General features: G+C 46.8%; 1 protein-coding gene and 1 long non-coding RNA gene across 2 annotated transcripts; one reads left to right on the forward strand and one right to left on the reverse strand.

Moving 5' to 3' along the window:
* Positions 1-6,746: 6,746 nt before the first annotated feature.
* On the reverse strand, positions 6,747-8,148 carry LOC136010823 (uncharacterized). Its single transcript, XR_010611018.1, has 2 exons — positions 7,956-8,148; positions 6,747-7,508 (listed from the first exon to the last, which is right to left on the reverse strand). It is a non-coding gene; the product is annotated as an uncharacterized LOC136010823 (long non-coding RNA).
* A 102-nt stretch (positions 8,149-8,250) lies between these two features.
* On the forward strand, positions 8,251-19,197 carry DHCR24 (24-dehydrocholesterol reductase). Its single transcript, XM_065673270.1, has 9 exons — positions 8,251-8,568; positions 9,812-9,967; positions 10,474-10,579; positions 10,868-10,986; positions 11,077-11,340; positions 12,135-12,278; positions 13,763-13,960; positions 14,728-14,906; positions 17,070-19,197. Exons 1-9 carry the CDS (start codon positions 8,338-8,340, stop codon positions 17,221-17,223), a joined length of 1,551 nt encoding a protein of 516 aa, XP_065529342.1. The 5' UTR covers positions 8,251-8,337; the 3' UTR covers positions 17,224-19,197.
* The last annotated feature ends 108 nt before the right edge of the window (positions 19,198-19,305 follow it).

Raw genomic sequence — 19,305 nt, forward strand, 5'->3', positions numbered from 1 at the left:
GGCTCCCCAGTCAAGCTTGCTGCCGGTCAGGAGTGCATCCATCACACCTGAGCAGAGCGAGCGAGCCAAGATGTGCGCTGGCTGCTGAAACACAGCTTCACTCCACGCGTTGAATATCTACGCCTGAGGCTCTTTGTGTATCCGTGATTCCAAATGCTGCTGTTCAGAAAGCTTATAACCAAAGACAAAACTGCCTAAATTTGCTTTCCAGTGAACTCAGCATTACACATAGGATGAACTACCCCGACATCCCCGAGCCCCTGTGCAGTCTTCATGTCTCTGCAGCACTCAGCTAGTACAGTGGTCTCCAGGGAGTAGATAATGGGTTGGTTTGGGGCTTTTTTCAGCACAGAAATGCAAAAGAGAAGCTTAAAAGCAGCATTAATGATGATTTCTAGGAAAAGGATGGAGCAGCCATCTAGCTCGCATCTGGAGCTCATGTGTGGAGCCACAAAGAAGCCCAAGTGTCCAACACGCCCAGACCCAGATGCTCCAGCTGGTTTCCTCTTCCAGTGCCCCTGTATTATCTCACTGCCCGGCTTGGCATCAGGCTGCCCACAAGCACTTCATTACATCAGTGTGCTGTGCTGGGAGGTTGCTGATGGGTATTATGCTGCCAGCAAACCTTGCAAACCTTCTGTTAGAACCACGAGGAGATATACAAGGTGTGGCTGAAAGGAAAGGGAGCACCTTTTGTTATCCCAAGGGATATATAGCTGGGAAAAAACCAACACATTTTCAGGCACAAAAGCCCTCTGCAGGTCAGAATATCTGGGGCAGCATCTGGTCTCTGAGGGTTACAGGTGGTGGGAAAGGTGCTGTGTTACTTGACCAGCTTAGGAGTAGATGTTGTTTAGCTTGGTTCTCTTTGGTTCATTGCCATGGGGTCTCTATTTCAAACAGCAAATGTTCTTCTCTTCCTTCCAGCAGCAGCGATGTTGCTCTGGCTGTACAGCTGTGCCCAAAGGCTTGTGTGCTCTCTGCAAAGCTCAGCTGCAGTGTTGCCTGCTGACCTAGTAAAGCTGTTATTTCTGCCTGCACATCTTGCCTCACTTTTAACCCGGAACATTTGCACCTTCCTGCCCGAGTTTCTAGATAGCTGGAGACTAAGTCCTGAAACAATGACAGAGGTGAGTCAGGGGAATAAAGGGTTGTGACTTCTCCTTAATGGCATGAAAAGTGTCAGGCTGAGGATATCACCCATCTCCAGTGAAGCCAAGGGCAATGCCACAGCTCTCTCAGTGGTGAATTTGGCTTATGCCCTGGTTAGCTCTGTAGTTCGAGCCTCTCTGGAGGCTCCACTCCCAACATGTTCTCCTCGTTTACTCCTGAAAGAAACAGCAGTCGTGGATGGTTTCTGCTACGGAGGTGTCAGAGCAGGTTGCTCCTATCTGTTCCCTCAGTGAGTCAGAGAAACAGACCTCATACTGGTCTGCGAGCAGGGGAAGGATGTGAGAGTGAGTAACAGACATTTAAGAAGACGCATGTGAAAAGCAGATGGAAGACATCACCTAAATTACTTACCTTCAGACTGAAAAACAGGTCTCCATCTCCCATACCCAGTTACAGTCAGCATCTCACCCCTGAAACAGAGACCTGACGTGCCTGATGGAGAACACAGGCTTCCCTTGCTTGACCTCCCACTGAAGTCACCCAGGACCCAAAGAGTTAATCTTTCTCCCCAAAATACACCCTGTCCTTCCCTTAGCTAGGAGCTAGTCTGGCTACTCATCTGAAAGAGCGTAGTTTCACTTCTCCGGAGGTGTGAAGACTCCTGTGCTAGAAAACTGACAACTCTCACTGGCGGGTGACTCTTTCCATGCAGAGAGATGGAACTCTCCTCCCTCCGTGACTCACTGTGCCACTTCCAGCGTGAGGGAGAGCTCATCCCACCCCTATAATCTGCATTAGTCTGGATGAGAACGGCCACCTCGGTGAAATAGAAGTTCAGAGCTTATTACAGGCTCTCGGCTGATACTGGAGATAATGGTAATTAACTGCCCTGGGATGACAACGCTTCATTGCTGGCTGATCTCCAGATGCTTTCCTTAGGCATTTTGTAAAGCGCTGAGGATGGGGAGGGCAGAAGGAGACAGAAAGTGTTGGGAAGCGCGCCTAGGTTTTAACGTGAGACGGGATCTGCGTGTTTACCCCTTCTCCAAGCTATTCTGGGAGTCACCGGATTTCTGTGTGTGGGTACAGAAAGGCCACTGCTCCCTGTCAGCACAGTTTTGCAGCCGTCACATTTCTGTGCTAGAGGTATGAAGAAGTTTGGGGTTGTTGTGCCAGGAGGTACTGAAATTGCTGTCTTGTTTTACCAGGTACTGCTACAACCAAGGCTGCCAAAATGAATTTGTCAGGAATCTCTTGTATCAAAGGAGACTGAGCAATCACACCCTCATCACCTTCCCTCACAGACACCTTTGCCAATCACTTCTTTGCAGGGGTGAGGACCAATCTATTTATGCAGTCCTCAGCCTGAGAGTATTCCGTATCTCCGTGAGATGATCCATAGGCAGGAGCACGTCTTGTCACTCTCCATAGAAAGGGGCAGGAACCTCTTCTCAAAGCCTCCGGCTTCCTTCTGCTCAGCTCCATGTATGTGGGAGTCGCTTCCCAACATGGATTGTCACCAAGGCACATCTGCCATCAGAAGGAGGCGAGAAGCTCAGAGGGAAGTAAATTGGCTTAACAGATACCAGCAGTCAGCTTTTGACCTGATTTTATACTGAGTTTTCTAGTGAAAAAGCTTATCAGCACAGCACTGAACCATATTAAATACGCCTCCATTTATCTTCAATAAGACCAGTGTGATTCCTTATGATTGGAACAATGGTGTATTTTTGTCACCCTTAATTATTAACTTATCTGGCTGCGATCGCTTCGCTTATGAAAAGGATTTGCTGGGTGTAAGAGCTGTACTATTCTTACATAACCAACATTTAACTTTGAGGTTTTCAGCTGTTCTTTCCCTTTTTCACTGTGCTTACAGCTTTGCCGTTTCTCTTTGGCATAGGTAAGGGCTAGATCCTACAGTTACACTGCTGGTTTTGGAGCACGGCCTGGAGTTTTATCAGTTTACATCATCTGGGACCGGGCCAGTGAAATGTTCTAAACGTTGAACTAAATGAAAGCAGACAGGTGACAGAGTGACAGCACCAGGGGAGAGAATGGCAACGGCCAAGGCAGTGAAAGTCTTGGCTTTATTTGGAGGAAAAGGGCCTGTGAGTACATCTGGTACCAGGAGGCCAAACACACACACATGGATTTGTTGGGAGCTGAGAACAGGGGGAAAATTTGGCCTGTACAGAAAAACAGCTTCCAGTGTTCTCCTCCGGTGACATTGGCAAGCCTTCACCATCACATCAGCCCTGAATGCTCCTTTGCATGTTCCCACAGCATCTGCCACTCCAGACAAGAGGAGGCCAGAGGCAAATGATGGGAGAAGGTACCCTGGAGTCACTTCACAGCTGTCTTCATAGCAGAGTTCACCCTGAGCACCTTGGAGGCCACTGGTACCTGCGTCCATTACACCATGAGTCCAAAATAATGTGTTTATTGCCTTCCAGTGATTGCAGCTCTTTTCTGATGCCCACCACGGTTGGTGTCCCCAGGATCTCACTGATGGAAGGAGACAGGACCACTGCTGCTTCCTGAACTGCATCTTCAGGCAGCCTCATGCCCTGCAGAGCCATGAAGCCAATTGATGGTTGTCCATGAGCAACCTCCATTGCTCCTCCATTGCTCACCTCCACTGCTCACCCATGAAGAGTGCAGCCTTCTTCAGTTTCTAGTTTCACTGCTGGAACCCCAGGCCCTTCAGTAACCCGCTCATCGTGCCCACTACCTTGCCACAGCCAGTTCATTTCTGCTGCTGAGGACACTGGCCCCAGTGACAATGAGGGGAAGGCTGAATTCCTTTCCCAGCCTGGCTCTCTGTTTTGACAAGTGATTCTTTTTATAAACCCCAGACAGCGTGTCCTTTCACAGGCAGTTGTAAAGCTGCATTTAATACACGGCACAGGGAATACACGAAAGCTCTGGCACATTCTGCAGCATGGGGGATTTTGGTGGCTCTGTGAACGTGCTGACCAGAATCTGACCTTGCCTCCTAACGCAGTGCATGGCCACCAAAGGATGGGCTGCATTCTGCCATCACTAATATTCCACATTTCACTTCACACCCTGCGTCTGCTTCCTCCCAAGTTGTTGTACTGGGGTCCCACCAGCCGCCTGCAGTAACTCATTGCAGGAGGAGTGGGGCCACACAACATGGCCAGTATGCAAGCACACAGGGTAGAGCCCAAGCATCCTTGGTTCTTTGTCCCACCCTACAGCACTAGAGTTACTCCTTCTTTGGTGAAGCCCTTCCCAGTGCAAATAGGGTGACTGCAGCCTTGAGAGGATGAGGGGAAGGGAAGGAAGAAAAAGCAAAGCCACCCTGAGGATTAGGTGTGGAGACCCTGACCCATCACTGAAGTTGAAGAAGTCCTTCCACTTTGGATTAGATCCACCTACACCTAAAATAGCCTAATCACCCTAAAATCCTTGTCTAAGCCTTCAGACAGTGGTTCACTTTCCCTGAGAGCTACCTGGCGGTTTCTAAAGTAACTATAGTCTCGCTGTCCCTTTTGGATGCATTTTTCAACAGCCGACACAGCTCCTGCTGTTGCACTAGATCCTCTGCCTTCCTCCTCCTCAAGCCATCACGTATTTCTACTCCCTCACACGAAATATTTGTGAAACTCAACAAGTGGATCCTGGATAATGGATATCCTATTGATAAAATGCCTTTCAGAAAACACCATCTGGAAGCCAGGCAATTGAGCGACATAAGATGAACCACATTCTTGCCATACGCCCTCCAAAGAGACTATTTTATAAGGTGCAGAAAGCAGGTTTGACGAATCAAACATCAGTAGAAATGTCTCTGCTGCCTTTTGAAGCCTCCTGGGCCTTGCAAATGTGCATCCAGGTGGAGAAAGGCCACACAGAACCCCTCCATTGCCAAAGTCCCTGCTCTTCAGACAAGTAGGATCATCACACCAGCTATTTTCCTTCTAAGTTCACAGTATCTAAAGGATTTAGCAGTGTTCTGCCATCTTCAAATCCCCTGTCCCTGTATGTGGTTATCTGGTGTTAGGTGGGGTTTGGGCTTTTCCTGCCTGGTGCAGCCCTGCTTTGGCAGGCACAGAGCACTCCCCAGACCAGGCTGGCTTTGAATCTTGCTGTGCCACAGAGCAACTTTTTCCTTTCAGAGGAAACAGATAAGTGTGCATCATCCCTCTGGAATATTCTGGCAGTGGTTCTGATATCACCAGTCTACGAAACAGCTGATAACATCCCCCTGTATTTTTCCCTTGAAGCCCTTAAGCTGAAGTCTGACATTTGTCTTCAATCACTAGATGCCCAAAAGCTCTTCAGATTTATTCAGCCCATATCCAAAACAACAGGCCTCAATCCGCGGGTGTCCCACTGAAGCCCCCACTCCATCTTACATCCCCCATCAGGCTTTTCCTTCAAGGCGACCGATTGTGCTTCGGTTTCCTCAGTAGAGGGAGCTTCTCACCCATCAGTTTGATCACCACCTTCCTCCAACCCTCTGAAACCACATCCCTTTTCCGACAGCACCACCTCCGCGCCAAACCAACACGCAGGTAGGTGATTAGGGAAATGTAGTACTAACCCTTAGTAACCGTGTGTTGGTTTGGTTATTGAATTAAGGCGGCTTGCAGGCTTGCCAAGTTCCTTATTAGGAACTACTACTATTAAAAGACCCGTGCTTGTGAGAGACTGGTACCACTCAACAGCAGCTCTGTGGCAGCCAGTGCCCAGGCTGTGAGAGCCTGAGTAAATGAAAGGCCTTTCTAACGCTTTTCAACGCCTGCCTTTGCTTCCACTGTCTCTTACAGAGACAGAAGTCTGTAGCCAACTTTTGTCTGCATCTCAAATGCTCTGTATGTTATTATCATCACCCTTTTAGCTGTCTCCTTAGGCAAACAGCTGCATCTTTTCATTCTTTCCTTGTCTAAAAGCCTTTATTACAAAGTCCTGAGTGGTAATGAATGGAGTCCTGCACAGTACTGGCATCTCATGAGGAGATGGGCAGCTCTGGCAGTCAGTGAGAGACCCCTGCTCCGCTCCATGCACCTACATGAATCCCACCAGAGAGCTGATCCAGGCAGGAACAAGCATTGCTCTAAACCCCAGTTCACTTCTTCAGTCAGATCAGCTCCCAACCTGTTCCACTGAGTGACAGCAGCAGCACTTGTACCGCACAGCGTGCCCAGAACAGCACAAGTGGGTGGGTGGGATGGCAGGAGAGGGAGAAGAGGAAGGGAGCTGCTTTTTTAAGAAGCACCAACAGCTTAAACACACTTAAAATGATAATTTCACTGAAGAGAGTGGGGATTTTAGCCTTGCAAAGGTACCGAGGGAATCTGAGCTTTTCCAACCAGATTTACACATGATGTTTTCTAAGCCCACATAGATAGTTGGAGGATGTTTTGCTCACATGTAAGATAACTAAAACTGAGAGCACTTAAAACATGTGTCTCCCCTTCCCTCATCCCTTTCTGACTCCTGTATTTCCTGTGACTGGCATTGCTAGGTACACAGGCAATTTCACCATCGTCTTAATGGTGATTCACTCTCTCCTCTGTTTCAAAGCACAGTTCCACATCGCGGTCTCTGAGCTCACCTACTTGCTGCCTAGGGCTTTACAAAAAGAAGAGCAGGACACGGAAAACGTTGTAAAGACTTTTAACAGGTCTTCATAAAAACAAATTCAAAATGCTGTTTACTCTGCAGGTATAAATATCCCCTTATGAATAAATGATGCTGTTATCCAGTAAGCCCTGCACTTGATCACATTCAGACCAAGAAGAATTATTCGGCTCCTTCAGAGAGGTTAAAATAACCTCTCTTGGGGCATGGGAAACTTCTTTCCCATGCATAATTTCAGTCAGCGGATAAATTAAAGCAGGTAACATCAGCTTGCATGTAAGAAGGGAAAGAGCCAGTGGGCAGCGCAGGCACAAGCACCGTGAATGTAATTTAGCTGGGAATAAATTAAAGCTGGAATTGGGAGACCATTTCCATATATCAGAGCTGTGAAGGTTCAGAGCAGTCTTTCAGTAAGAGCAGTGGGGCAAAACAAAGCCTCTGAGTTGTCTCAAGGAGGCTGCAAGGTGTGGCCGCCTGCCATAGCACAGCTCTGAACCTCAATGCCACCTCCCCTCCCAGTACAGTGCTCCCAAGTATCTCCTGTGGCAGCTAAAGGTAACAGTGAGTACTTGTCCTGCTGGCAAAGAGGAAGAGATCCTTGACGTGTTGGTGTGCTGTGTCACCGTGGTAGTGTCCTCACCAAACACCTCCACGCCACGTCTCTCTCGGAACCCAGCAGTGCTGTGGCAAGCTCCCTCTGGCTCTCTTGGGTCTGTGCTGCGTCTCCTGGGCTGGTCACTGCTGTTGGGGCGCGTCTGCCACTGCCCCCTCAAACAGCACACCTATTGAGGGATGTAATGGGGTTTAGCCTATAAACAGGTCGTATCTCCCTTACAGACTTTATACATCCTCCCTGTTCCGTGGTGGAGAGGGTTTTTCTGCCCGGGTTTTGGACATAAGGCTGTGTTTCGGAGGGGCTATCTCCTTCTTCCTTCCAGGAAGTGCATGGCACAGCACCTCTTGCTGTGGGCGATTCCTGCACTGCCGGGTGCACTGACACCTAAGCCGCCACAAAGGAGCAGGAGAGCCGCGCAGGAGGCGTTTTACCCCCGTCCCCCAACCCAAAGGCAGCAGGGTGAGCCCCTTGCCCGAGCTACGCTGACCACGGCAGCGCCTCCACCACCGAGGCCTGTCCCCACACCCAGAACCCCGCAGCCCTGAGCGGGTGGGGATCCCCTCCGCCTCAGCCCCTCTCCCCTTCCCCACAACCGCCGAGCCCCCGTCCCCACCTCACGACCCATCCCCAGCTCTGCCCCTGCCTCAGACCGGGGCTCCGACCCCGCTCCACGCCGCTGCCAGCCCCGCTGCCCCATGGCGGGGGGGATCCCCCACAGCGGGGCCGGGGGCCGGCTGCCGGGGCGATGCGATGAGGGCAGAGCGGGGCCCGCCGCGCTCAGCCAATCGGCGCCCTCAGCGCCTGGTCCGATCTCCCCGGAGCTCTCTCATTGGTGGCTCCCCTCCCCTCTCCTCACGGAGGAAGCCGGCGTCGGCCAATGGGGAGCGGGCGCGCGGGGGAGAGGGGCGTGGCCGGGCGGCGAGGGCGCGAGCGGCGGGCGCGGTATGGCGGGGTCCCGGCGGCCGTGAGGGAGCGGGTGCAGAGCGGCGGCCGCCATGTCGCCGGTGTGGTCGCTGGGAGCCGGGCTGCTCCTGCTGCTGCTGTGGGTGAGGCACCGCGGGCTGGAGGCCGTGCTGGTGCACCACCGCTGGGTCTTCGTCTGCCTCTTCCTCCTGCCGCTCTCCGTCCTCTTCGACGTCTACTACCAGCTGCGCGCATGGGCCGTCTGGCGCCTCCACAGCGCCCCGAGGCTGCACGCACAGCGGGTCCGCCACATCCAGGCGCAGGTGAGGACCCCCCCGGCGCTTCCCCCCCCCCCCCCGCCCCATCCCCGGCCCGCTGCTCGCCGGTGCTCTCCGGGGCCCCATGGCACGCAGCCCTCCCCTTCCCGTTTCCTCTCCTAAAGGCGGCCGTGAATCCGGCTGCGGCAGCCGGAGGGGGGAAAGCAGAGGAATAAAAGCCAGCCAGGGGTGTTTCTGCCCCTGCGTTACCGGTTTTCCCCTGTCTGAAACTCCTCGTGAAGTTGGCGGCGTCAACATCTGGCAAGTCCAGATGTGTCCGTGCGGCTGCTGTCGCTGGCGTGCTCAGGGACGTGCGGTACTGTCCCTGTGTGCTCACAGGGGTTAGGCCATGTGTGCGTGTGCAACATGGAAATGTCAGTGTCTGAATGCTGGCTTAATGCTGTGTTTTAATGCCACTTCATCCTGCTGCTCGGTGTGCTTAGTTCCAAGAGGTGATTGAAGGGGAAATACAACTTCTTCCACCCATAAATGCAGATGTCTCTAATGCTTCTGTGCTCTCTAGTATTTCTGTCACGTCTGCTGCTGTTTTCTCCCTTGACTCTCATGTTCATTGCAGATACAGATCGATATTAACATGCACGGAGATACTCTGGAGAGTTTGGGGCTGGGTTTTCAGTCACCAGCTGTAGTAGCAGTTGGGCTTTGAAGAGAATGCTGCACTTGATGGTTGTTCTCCAGATGTTAACCACTGCGGGTTTGCAGAATTCATGGATCAAATGTGTGGTTTACACATTTCCCCTCCCAGCTTTTCTCCCTTTGCCTGTTCATTTGCAGGCTCAGACCATTTTTGGGTGTGTTTAGGAGGAGGAATTGCTTCATTAGGCTTCACAGAACTAAGATCAGATTATTTATGGCAGTGATAATACCTCCCTCAGAGGATAGGGTTTCCTGTTTTAAAACTCATTGTGAGTTCTTTGCTAAGTTTTCTGAAGCCCCTCTCCAACGCTCCAAAGCTATGGAGTACGTGTATGGGTATATATATGTAGAGAAATACTTTTTCTCCATAACTTAACTCCTATGGTGGTATTTTATTTAGAGGTTTAGAGGTCTGCAGAGAGACTTCCAAAGCATCCCTTCTCAACACAGAGACATCCAGGCTTTGTTACTTGCAGGTAACATGCACATAGAGGAGTAACAGTATTCCAGAGAGAGGGAAAATGTTTCTGGTACACATTATTGATGGCACATGTATGCCTTAGAGCATCACCTCAGTCGTTACCTTTTGCAGGTTCGGGAATGGAAAGATGAAGGCAGCAAAAGATACATGTGCACTGGCCGGCCTGGCTGGTTAACTGTATCACTGCGTGTTGGGAAGTATAAGAAGACTCATAAGAACATCATGATCAACTTAATGGATGTTCTGGAAGTGGACAGTGAAAGACAGGTAACAAATTCATCGCAAAGCTTTTGCAATAATGAAGTTTACAGCTTTTTTTAACTACATTTGTAGCTGAAGAGATTCAATTCATAGAATTGTTAGGGTTGGAAAGGACCTTAATATCATCCAGTTCCAACCCCCCTGCCATGGGCAGGGACACCATAAAGAACAAAGAATTTTTATAGCAGTAGACCCACCAGGCTTTACAGGGTGTGCTTGGATCATTCTCTCCAAAAAAACCAGCATATGGAATTGCTTAGCTTTTCTGTGCTGAAGTCTAAAAGACCAGATTGATTTGTGGTTTGGGGGACTGAGCAACAAGATGTTGAGGCAGAGGAGGAATCACTAAACAGTTTCAACTATTTTTAGTAGTGCTCTTAGGAAAGTAAGTCTCTGAATGCTGATAACAGATGGAAGCACAATCTAGTTGGCTGTGTTTTGTCATCCTTGATGCTGAACACTTAATTCATGTTTGGTGGGGGCAATTGGGTTGGGATTTTTTTGCTTTTTAGGTTGTTCGTGTGGAACCTTTGGTGACCATGGGCCAATTGACCGCATACCTGAATCCCATGGGCTGGACTGTTCCTGTGGTACCAGAGCTTGATGATCTTACAGTAGGTAAGGGTTGTTTTAATGACAGGAGACTCACTGATTTTGCTGATAATGCCAAATGTCACTGCTTTTTTATGCCGTAACATGTTGCATTATTTTAAAGGTTCCAGAAGTACTCTGTTGAACCTGATGTTCTGTTGTGGTATTTATGTTGTAAGCGCTCTCTTTATATGTATTTAGTTTTTAAATAGTCTTCAAAGCATGCTCAGAGCTTAAAAGTGGGGTTTTGCTCTCATAAATCACCTTCATTTCTCAATATGTTTCATTTGATTTGTTATGTGCTCTCTTGATAAGGTGGCCTGATCATGGGAACTGGCATTGAGTCTTCATCCCACATCTATGGACTTTTTCAACACACCTGTGTGGCCTATGAACTTGTTCTTGCTGATGGAAGCCTTGTGAGATGTTCACCAGTAAGACAAACTGTTCTTTTGCTATAATTTACAATGTCGTTGACAGTTTTCAGTGTGGATATATGATTGAGTATGACATACTTTTTGCAGACTGAAAATTCAGACCTATTTTATGCAGTGCCTTGGTCTTGTGGTACTCTGGGTTTCCTGGTTGCAGCAGAAATAAAAATGATTCCTGCCAAGAAATATGTCAAAATCCATTATAAGCCTGTGAGAGGACTGCAGAACATCTGTGAGAGGTTTACTGAAGAGTCTAAGAAAAGGGAGAATAGTTTTGTGGAAGGACTTGTATATTCTTTGGAAGAAGCAGTCATCATGACAGGAGTCCTGACTGATGAAGCTGAGCCAAGCAAGGTAAGTAAGGGGAAGTTACAGAGAAAAAATCCCCCCAAAGTTTAACTGAAGCTGTACTACGTGCCAGTATAAAACCAGAGTCATTATAAGATTGGGACCATCTCAGCATGGGACTAAAAGTTAGGTCCATCCATCATAATATTTTAAACTACAGCTCTGTGCTGCTACAACAGTCTTTACTCTAAATCTCTTCATCTGAGAACGAATGATCCACTCATTTCATTATTCCAGCTAATAATTTAATTTACAGCCTTTTCATTGCAGTACCTAAGGAGGAAGACAAGTGTCTTCTCTCATATGCAGAAAAAGGCTGCTTTAAAGTGCGGTTATTCAGGGTAATTCTTTCCTCAGCAAGCTTTTAATACAGCTCATGTTAGTAAAACACATCAGGGACATTTACAGGAGGGACATGCCAGCTGCTCACTGCAGTCCTCAACCTGAATCTTTCTCCTCTGCCATATGAGACTTTCAGTTAACAATGGGTTGAGAGACTGGTATTTTAGGAATCCAGTTCTGTCACATTCATGGTCTCTTAATTAACTGGTAACAGCCAAGCCTTAGCAACCCTTATCTGAATTAAACCTTAGTGGCAAGAAAGGAAAGCAGCAGCCATGCATGTGGAGAACTGAAGGCTGCCTGGATCTTTGTTGACAGTCTCGTTCACACTGTTTCAGAGGGTGTAGCATTGATTCTTCACAGTAAAGGAACTTTAGGGGGACATACTTAATGTTGTCTAGTAAGGTGTTACTGTTTTCTGTGTTGGTGTTTGCTAAGGAATGCGTATTTTCTTGCAGATAAACAGAATTGGCAACTACTACAAGCCTTGGTTCTTTAAGCATGTGGAGAAGTATTTGAAAGATGATAGGACTGGAACAGAATACATTCCCGCAAGACATTATTACCATAGACATACACGCAGTATCTTCTGGGAGCTGCAGGTAAGACCAGTTCCAGACTTAAAATAACATCTGCAGGAAGGTACTGTGCTCTTTCCCAGTGTGGGTGCAATGTAGCTTCCCCTTGGCAGCGCTTCTGCCTTTCATGGCATTAAAAGCAGTGAAGTTTATGGCAAATTTAAAAGTCCTACATTTGGGCAAAACAAATATGGTGTTAGATCATAACCTCCTAATTTCTGTTCAGTGCTTTTCTGAATTTAGACCTAAAGTACATATCTCAGCATTAAGCTTTTATGCCTACAAAGTGATTGTCGTGCCATAAATCAGAACCATGCAGTCTCTCTCTCACTCCCCCACTTCCCCTCCAGCTCCGGGAGGGATGGGGAAGAGAATCGAAAGAATGTAACTCCCACAGGTTGAGATAAGAACAGTCCAGTAACTAAGGTATAACATAAACCACTGCTGCTACCACCAGTAGTAACAATGATAATGGAAATAACAAGGGAAGAGAATACAACCGCTCACCACCTGCTGACCAATACCCCTCCCAACCGAGCAGTGAACTAGCCCTTCCAGGTAACTGCCCCCAGTTTTACATCCTGGGCATGACGTGCTGTGGTATAGAATACCTCTTTGGTCAGTTTGGCTCAGGTGTCCTGTCTCTGCTTCCTTCCGGCTTCCCCTCTTCCCTGGCAGAGCATGAGGCTCAGAAAGCCCTTGGTCAGAGTAAACGTTACTGAGCAGCAACTAAAAACATGGGTGTTATCAGCGCTGTTCCCAGGCTGAAAGTCAAAACAGCACTGCAACAGCTACTGAGAAAAAAATGACTGCTACTGCTGAACCCAGGACAGTGACTTTCAAAGACACATGGTGGGAAAAACATGACTGTGAAATCAGGGCTGAAAATTTTCCCTGTCTAAACTATGAATAGTAATTATGCAGTAAGGTCATTACTTTGACTGGTTATTACTTTATTGAAGTGTGCATTTACATGAAACTTTGTGTGGCATTTTGAAAGAGTTCCATTGCTACCTTTTGAATCTCTGGAGCGAGATACTGGATCTTTCCAGCTCCTGGAGAAGTTAAAGCAGCAGTTGCCTGTGCAGGAAGTACTTAACATTTATAGCTTTAAAATTCTTTTAAAGAACTTGCCTTGTGTGTGTTTATTCTTGCAAGAGTTCTATAAGTTTAGCTTCTTATGCACTCCTTCCCTAGATGTTTTAAGATAATCACTTACTGTTCTCTGAACTTCATTCTCTGAAGAGATTTGGGGCTGAGTAAGTTGTGATTCATATGACTGAAAATCAATCATCCTAACTAGAGAGGGCTTCAGGCAGGGCTGTGTAGCTAAGCTTAGTCCAGGCCTCTCTTATTTGTTCATATTTATATCACAGTAGTTTAGCAAAAGTATCATCAGTTAAACTTGTTGAAAATCTGATTTAATATTGCTGCGAGAATTCTGAAGCATTGTCTTCTGGTTCACTTACCCATTCTTAAGTAAAACTTCTTTCCTTTCCTCTTTCAAGGATATCATCCCCTTTGGCAATAACCCTGTTTTCCGTTACGTGTTTGGCTGGATGGTTCCTCCCAAAATCTCCTTGTTGAAACTCACCCAAGGAGAAGCTATTCGAAAGCTGTACGAGCAGCACCACGTTGTACAGGATATGCTGGTGCCAATGAAGAGCCTTGAAAAGTCTATCCAGACCTTCCACGATGACCTTAATGTAAGAACACATGAGTTCAAAATGCAGCAAATCCCAGACTGTTTGTGATAAGAGCTGTGATTGTTGATCATAAGGCACAACAGGGGGCTTGTGTAGAAGGTTGTGATTGTATCCCAGGGAGTGCTGTGCTTTGCCTTTGTGCAAGGCTGCAGAAGAAATGAACACAGTGAACAAAGGAGGTTCAAACTTTAGTAGAAGGCCAGCACTTCAGAGAGATTTTATCACTTAGTGAAACTTGAACTTTGAGCCTTGGGTGACATGGCCTAGTGTGAGGCAGGGGCTTGGAACTGGATGTTCCTAAGTTCCTTGCCAACACAAACCTTTCTATAATGGCTGGTGGTCTCACTAAAGCCCACCTGCAGGAACTGATTTCCTTTCTTGCTTTTATTGCTGAATTTAGTTAGTGTAAGAAGTACAAACCTGGCATTTTCAATTTCGGACTGGCCTGGAAAAGAAAACTCTTCATTCTCTTTACTCAGAGTGTGTATTCAGTTGTTGCTTTGGGATGAGGGATGGTTTGCTTTTGTTTCATTTCAAATACCTGAGGGGGAGGACACAGGACATATTCTGAGCAGCTCAATCTATTTCTGTTATGGTCATTAGCAACTGCAGTTAAGAACCACAGCAAGACAATTGGAAAGGAAGTGCATGCTTTAATCCCAAATTGGGAAGAATTCCTCAACTCTTCATTTGTCACCTTTATTACGAGATAGCTTAAAGGGTTGTTTGTTAAAGATAAGTGAAAAAGTGTTTTCTTGCCTCTGCAGGTGTACCCTCTTTGGCTATGTCCTTTCATACTGCCCAATAATCCTGGTATGGTCCATCCAAAAGGCGATGAAGCAGAACTCTACGTGGATATAGGAGCTTATGGAGAGCCCAAAAGGAAACAGTTTGAAGCCAGAGCTTCGATGAGGCAAATGGAAAAGTTTGTAAGAAGTGTGCATGGGTAAGGATCCCACTCCTTAGAATAGTAATAATGCCATAGCATTTACACCCTTGTGGTTTAAACAGTTATTTAATCCCACAGCACTTAAATATTGCAATAATTTAACCACCAGAGAACTGATTTTAATTAGTAATTTTGATGTTATGATTTGGAAATACTCACTTTTATGACGTTATGGCAAAACCAAACCACTGGCTGAAGTTCTTGAGGTGTATTTGGGAGCTGGGTTGGCTTCAGGTCACCTTTCAGCCCCAGGCTGCTCTGGGAGCGGAGTCTCTGCTGCAACAAAACTCATCCAAGCACCCACCCAGGTGCAGAAAGGCCTTGGCAGATTTGTGCTGACTGTACCCAAAGCAGTTGCTGCCCATAAGCAGCTCTCAGCAACGGCTCTTAGCCCTGCCCTCAGGAAGGCAGCCACTGGGCTGTGTGTATGGAGGCTGATGTCTTTCAGCTGGTTCAGAGCAGGGGCAGAGCGAGTGCTGTTTTGGCTGCAGTCCCTTCAGGAATGCCAGAGGCTGTCAAGGTTTGGACAGCTTCCCTGCCTCCCTGCCCTTGGGACTGTTGTGCTCCCTGCAGCGTCATGCTGCAGCTCTGCCCTGTCCTTGTGCTGGCGTGTCCTTGCAGAGGGAGGCCAGCCTTGACTCGTCCTTGTGCAGTGGTGGGAGCCTTTCCTCCCTCACAATTTGTACTTCCATAGCTTCCTTTTCCTTGCCCTGATTGCTATTACACAGGGCCACAGTAGGCGTGAGATACGTGCCCACCATCTGTCACAGACTCCTGCCAGCCTCATTTGCTGTAGTAGTGTCAGTAGAGAAGCAGTTCCAAGCTTGTTTCTCAGGGACAAAAACCAACTACGTGGTATTTTTACACCGTCAGTACGATTTATCCCCATTTCTATTTTGACCTACTTCTCAGTCTAACAGTGATTGTATCCCATGTGGCTCAGTACCAGTGGTGAGTCTGCTTCGAGATGATTTGAAGAGTGTAAATGACTTTTAGCTGCTCTAAGTGATCTGCCAGAGAACAAAGCAACTGAAAGCTAATTTAAAGCTTTTTTTTTTTTTTTTAATTAACTGGAAATCAAGCTTTTAATTTAAAGCTCTTTACTAACAAAGTTTTGTCTCTTCTCTACCTGTCCCTGGGAAACGAACAAGGGATAAATGCTTCATCTCACAGTTTCATAATCACACACAACAAGAGAGCTTTCATGTAACAGTTTGTGTTTTACTGCTGCGTTTTGGAGAGCACAGGATGAAAGTGGGGAGTTGTCCACAGCTAAATAAGGGTTTCATTTAGTTCTGTAAATGGACCTTTGTTACACTCTGCTTCATTTACACTATAACTTTATCTCCTCAGCCTGGTATATTCTCGATGTGCAGTTCAGAGAAGCTAAAAAGTCAAAGAATGTGTTGCTGCATCTGCCTTGAATGCATTTTGTAACACAGACTGATACAAGATGCCATGATTGCACCTCCATGGATCATAAGAAAGCGTACAGAAAAAGCAATTCCTTTTTCTGAAGCCGGAATTGAAAGGGTTTGAATGGAAGAAAAGGCAAACAGGCTTTCAAAAGCAGTTAGAAGAGTATTTGCCAGGGATAATTTAGGTTATGTGAGCGTTTCAAACTCTCGATTTGAGGGAACTTCTGGTTCTCTCCAGACTTGTGGTTCTGTGAACACAAGCTGTTAGCATACAAGTTGTCAGAAGATTTGGCTGCATGTGGTCAGAATCTCTAACGTGAACCACTGTTTTATACACATTTATTGGTCCTTCTCTTTGTAGTAACAAAACTAATGAGAGCTTCGATACCTTGATGGCTAAAGAAGGGTTCTGAGCCATATTTTAAAAGCAACAGTTATTTTAACTGCTTTCTCTTCCCATCTTCCCCTTCACTAAAACGACTCTAGCAGTATTCTGCTGTTCTCACCATTACGTGTTATTTCCATAAGGAAAAGAGATCATGGTAATGTTAAATCCACAAAATACAATTGGCTGAGTGTTGCAGCATAATCCATGCGAGCAATTATATTTGCCTGCCTTTTGAAAGTGTTTTTAATTGGGTTTTTTGGTTGAATATTTGCTGCCCTGACAATATTCTTTATACTTGATATATCTTATGGCGCAATTAATATTGTCCCTGGTTTATTTTTCCCTCCTCTGCAGTTTCCAGATGCTGTATGCAGATTGCTACATGACCCGTGAGGAGTTCTGGGATATGTTTGATGGTTCCTTATACCACAAGCTGCGGGAGCAGATGAATTGCAAGGATGCCTTTCCAGAAGTGTATGACAAAATCTGCAAGGCTGCAAGGCACTGAGCCTGGATGGTCTAACTAAGCAATCAGGGAAAGATGAATTTACCTATAGCTAGTCAGTATATCCTTTAAAAACAAAAAAAGCTTTATTGCTCTCCAAATAAGCTCATTCTTGTCGATGTTTAAAGGTATGAATTCCTGCTTTATGAATTTATGTTTAGTATTTCTTTGTATGTTTTCAAATGGATTTTCCAAACTCAAAGTGTTTTGAAGAGCTCTTCCAAGTGCTAGCCTTTGTATCTGATGTGACATGGGTGGATTCACCTATTTCCGAGCTTAAGAAGAACAGTTGGAAAGGATGAAGATGCTGGAGTCACACCAGCTGTGTGCTATAGCTCGATTTAACATGACTTCTGAAGACAGTAGGGAGGGTGCAGAAAGAGGTGCCAAAGCTGAACACGTTGTCACATTGATCATGATGTTTAAAACCGTTTGCCCCTGGTTGGTAACTGGTAGAACACCTCAGCAGTGGTACCATAACCTTCCAGCTGCTGTGTGGTGCTGTGCCATGTGTGTTGTACTGTGCTGTCGTGTCAGCAGAGCAGTGAAAACTCTCTGGCAGGGGCTTCAGTTTCAAAATGAAGCGTTGAGGTGTGAATAAAACGCTTTTTACTTGTGCCTATCAGATCAGTTTTGATTGTAAAGCGTAAGTGGATGTAGGGTTTAGGTACTTTGTAGTTGGCTAACAGTGCATTGGGGGGTTGCCCCACAAGTATCTGTGTTCTGGCTTTGCAGACTACTGAAGAAATTGCTGCTATTTCATATAGCCAGGTTTTGATTTCAGGTTTTATTCATCATGGGTCACTTTATGTGGATTTTGGGGGGTTGTTTTGGGGTTTTTTGGGGGGGGGGTTTGGTCATTGCTTTATTTTAGTGCCTTATGAATACTTGGTTGGAGGAAGATATGGGTTATTTCAGACCATTCTGGCCTGGCCAGTAGGAAGACGAAGTCCAGGCTTTCTTTATGTGAGTTTTGTTAGAGCAAGTAGCTGTGGATAGGAACAACTGTGGTTGTGAATCTCGACACACACAAGCCTTGGTTCTGACTCGAGTCCCATTTTTGCTTTCTGTTTTAGCTGGATTAGGTTGATAGGCTTTGTAAAAGGACTGTTTCAGTCACCTGGAGAGGAAATCAGCAGCAAGTACTGCTCAGTCCCCCCTTCTGCTGCTTTTGGGTTCCAAACCAAGCCCATGTCTTGCCCAAGCAGTACTTAAACTTATTACTTGAAACCTTATTGAGCTTGAGGGAGAAGAAAGTCATTTTCTTGTGTAGAGGGTAACATGAGGAACTTCTTAAACAGTTACCAGTGGGAGGCTTAATTTCTATGTGTGCTAAACCAATGATTTTATTTATTGATAGATGGATGTTTACTGTCCAGATGAAACCAATGATAAAGCAGTAACAAGAATCAGGTTGGCCTGGTACTCACACTGCATGCTGGGCAGCTTGTGTGCAGATAAGGTACCCCTTATAATCAAAACCCAGTGCAGGGGACTGGTAGCAGGGGCAGCTTTCCATGGGGAGACACAGCCCATGCAGAGCAGGGCAGGAGCTGTGTCAGTGATCCAGGAGTGTCTGCTACACTATCCCAGGGTGCAAGGGAAGGCAAAGGCTGATGCTCAGGGTGTAACCAGCCTTCCTGCCCCTTGTCCCTGGGGCAAAGCTACCATTTAGCCCAGCGTTTGTAAGATAACCTGCACAGAGCAAGATTGGGTTTGGTTAGCTTTTAAAGGGCCACGTTAAAACAGCTAGAGGATATGCAAATACTTTTCTTTAGGCTGTGTTTCTCTCACCTACGTGCTGATGATCTTTAGGTATGCACTGTATTTGGGTTTTCACTCCTTAATTTATTGGCAAACTTTGGATGATACTGGGTACTGTAACTGTATCAGTCCCACACATGCACCTGCATAACTGCTCTTACTTTTTGGTTGTATGGGCTGTTTAAAATAAAGATCTAGCCAGCATACTGCTCATAGGGGTGTCCTTTCGTGATTGCTTACTTTTCAACAGCTGCCAAGGTCGTTTTTCCTGCTTGCTGTCCTGTTTCAATTGGTCAGCCATCACTGAGGAACGCTGCTGGT

The sequence above is a fragment of the Lathamus discolor genome, chromosome 3 (genome assembly GCF_037157495.1).
Source record: "Lathamus discolor isolate bLatDis1 chromosome 3, bLatDis1.hap1, whole genome shotgun sequence".
Lineage (NCBI taxonomy): Eukaryota > Metazoa > Chordata > Aves > Psittaciformes > Psittacidae > Lathamus > Lathamus discolor.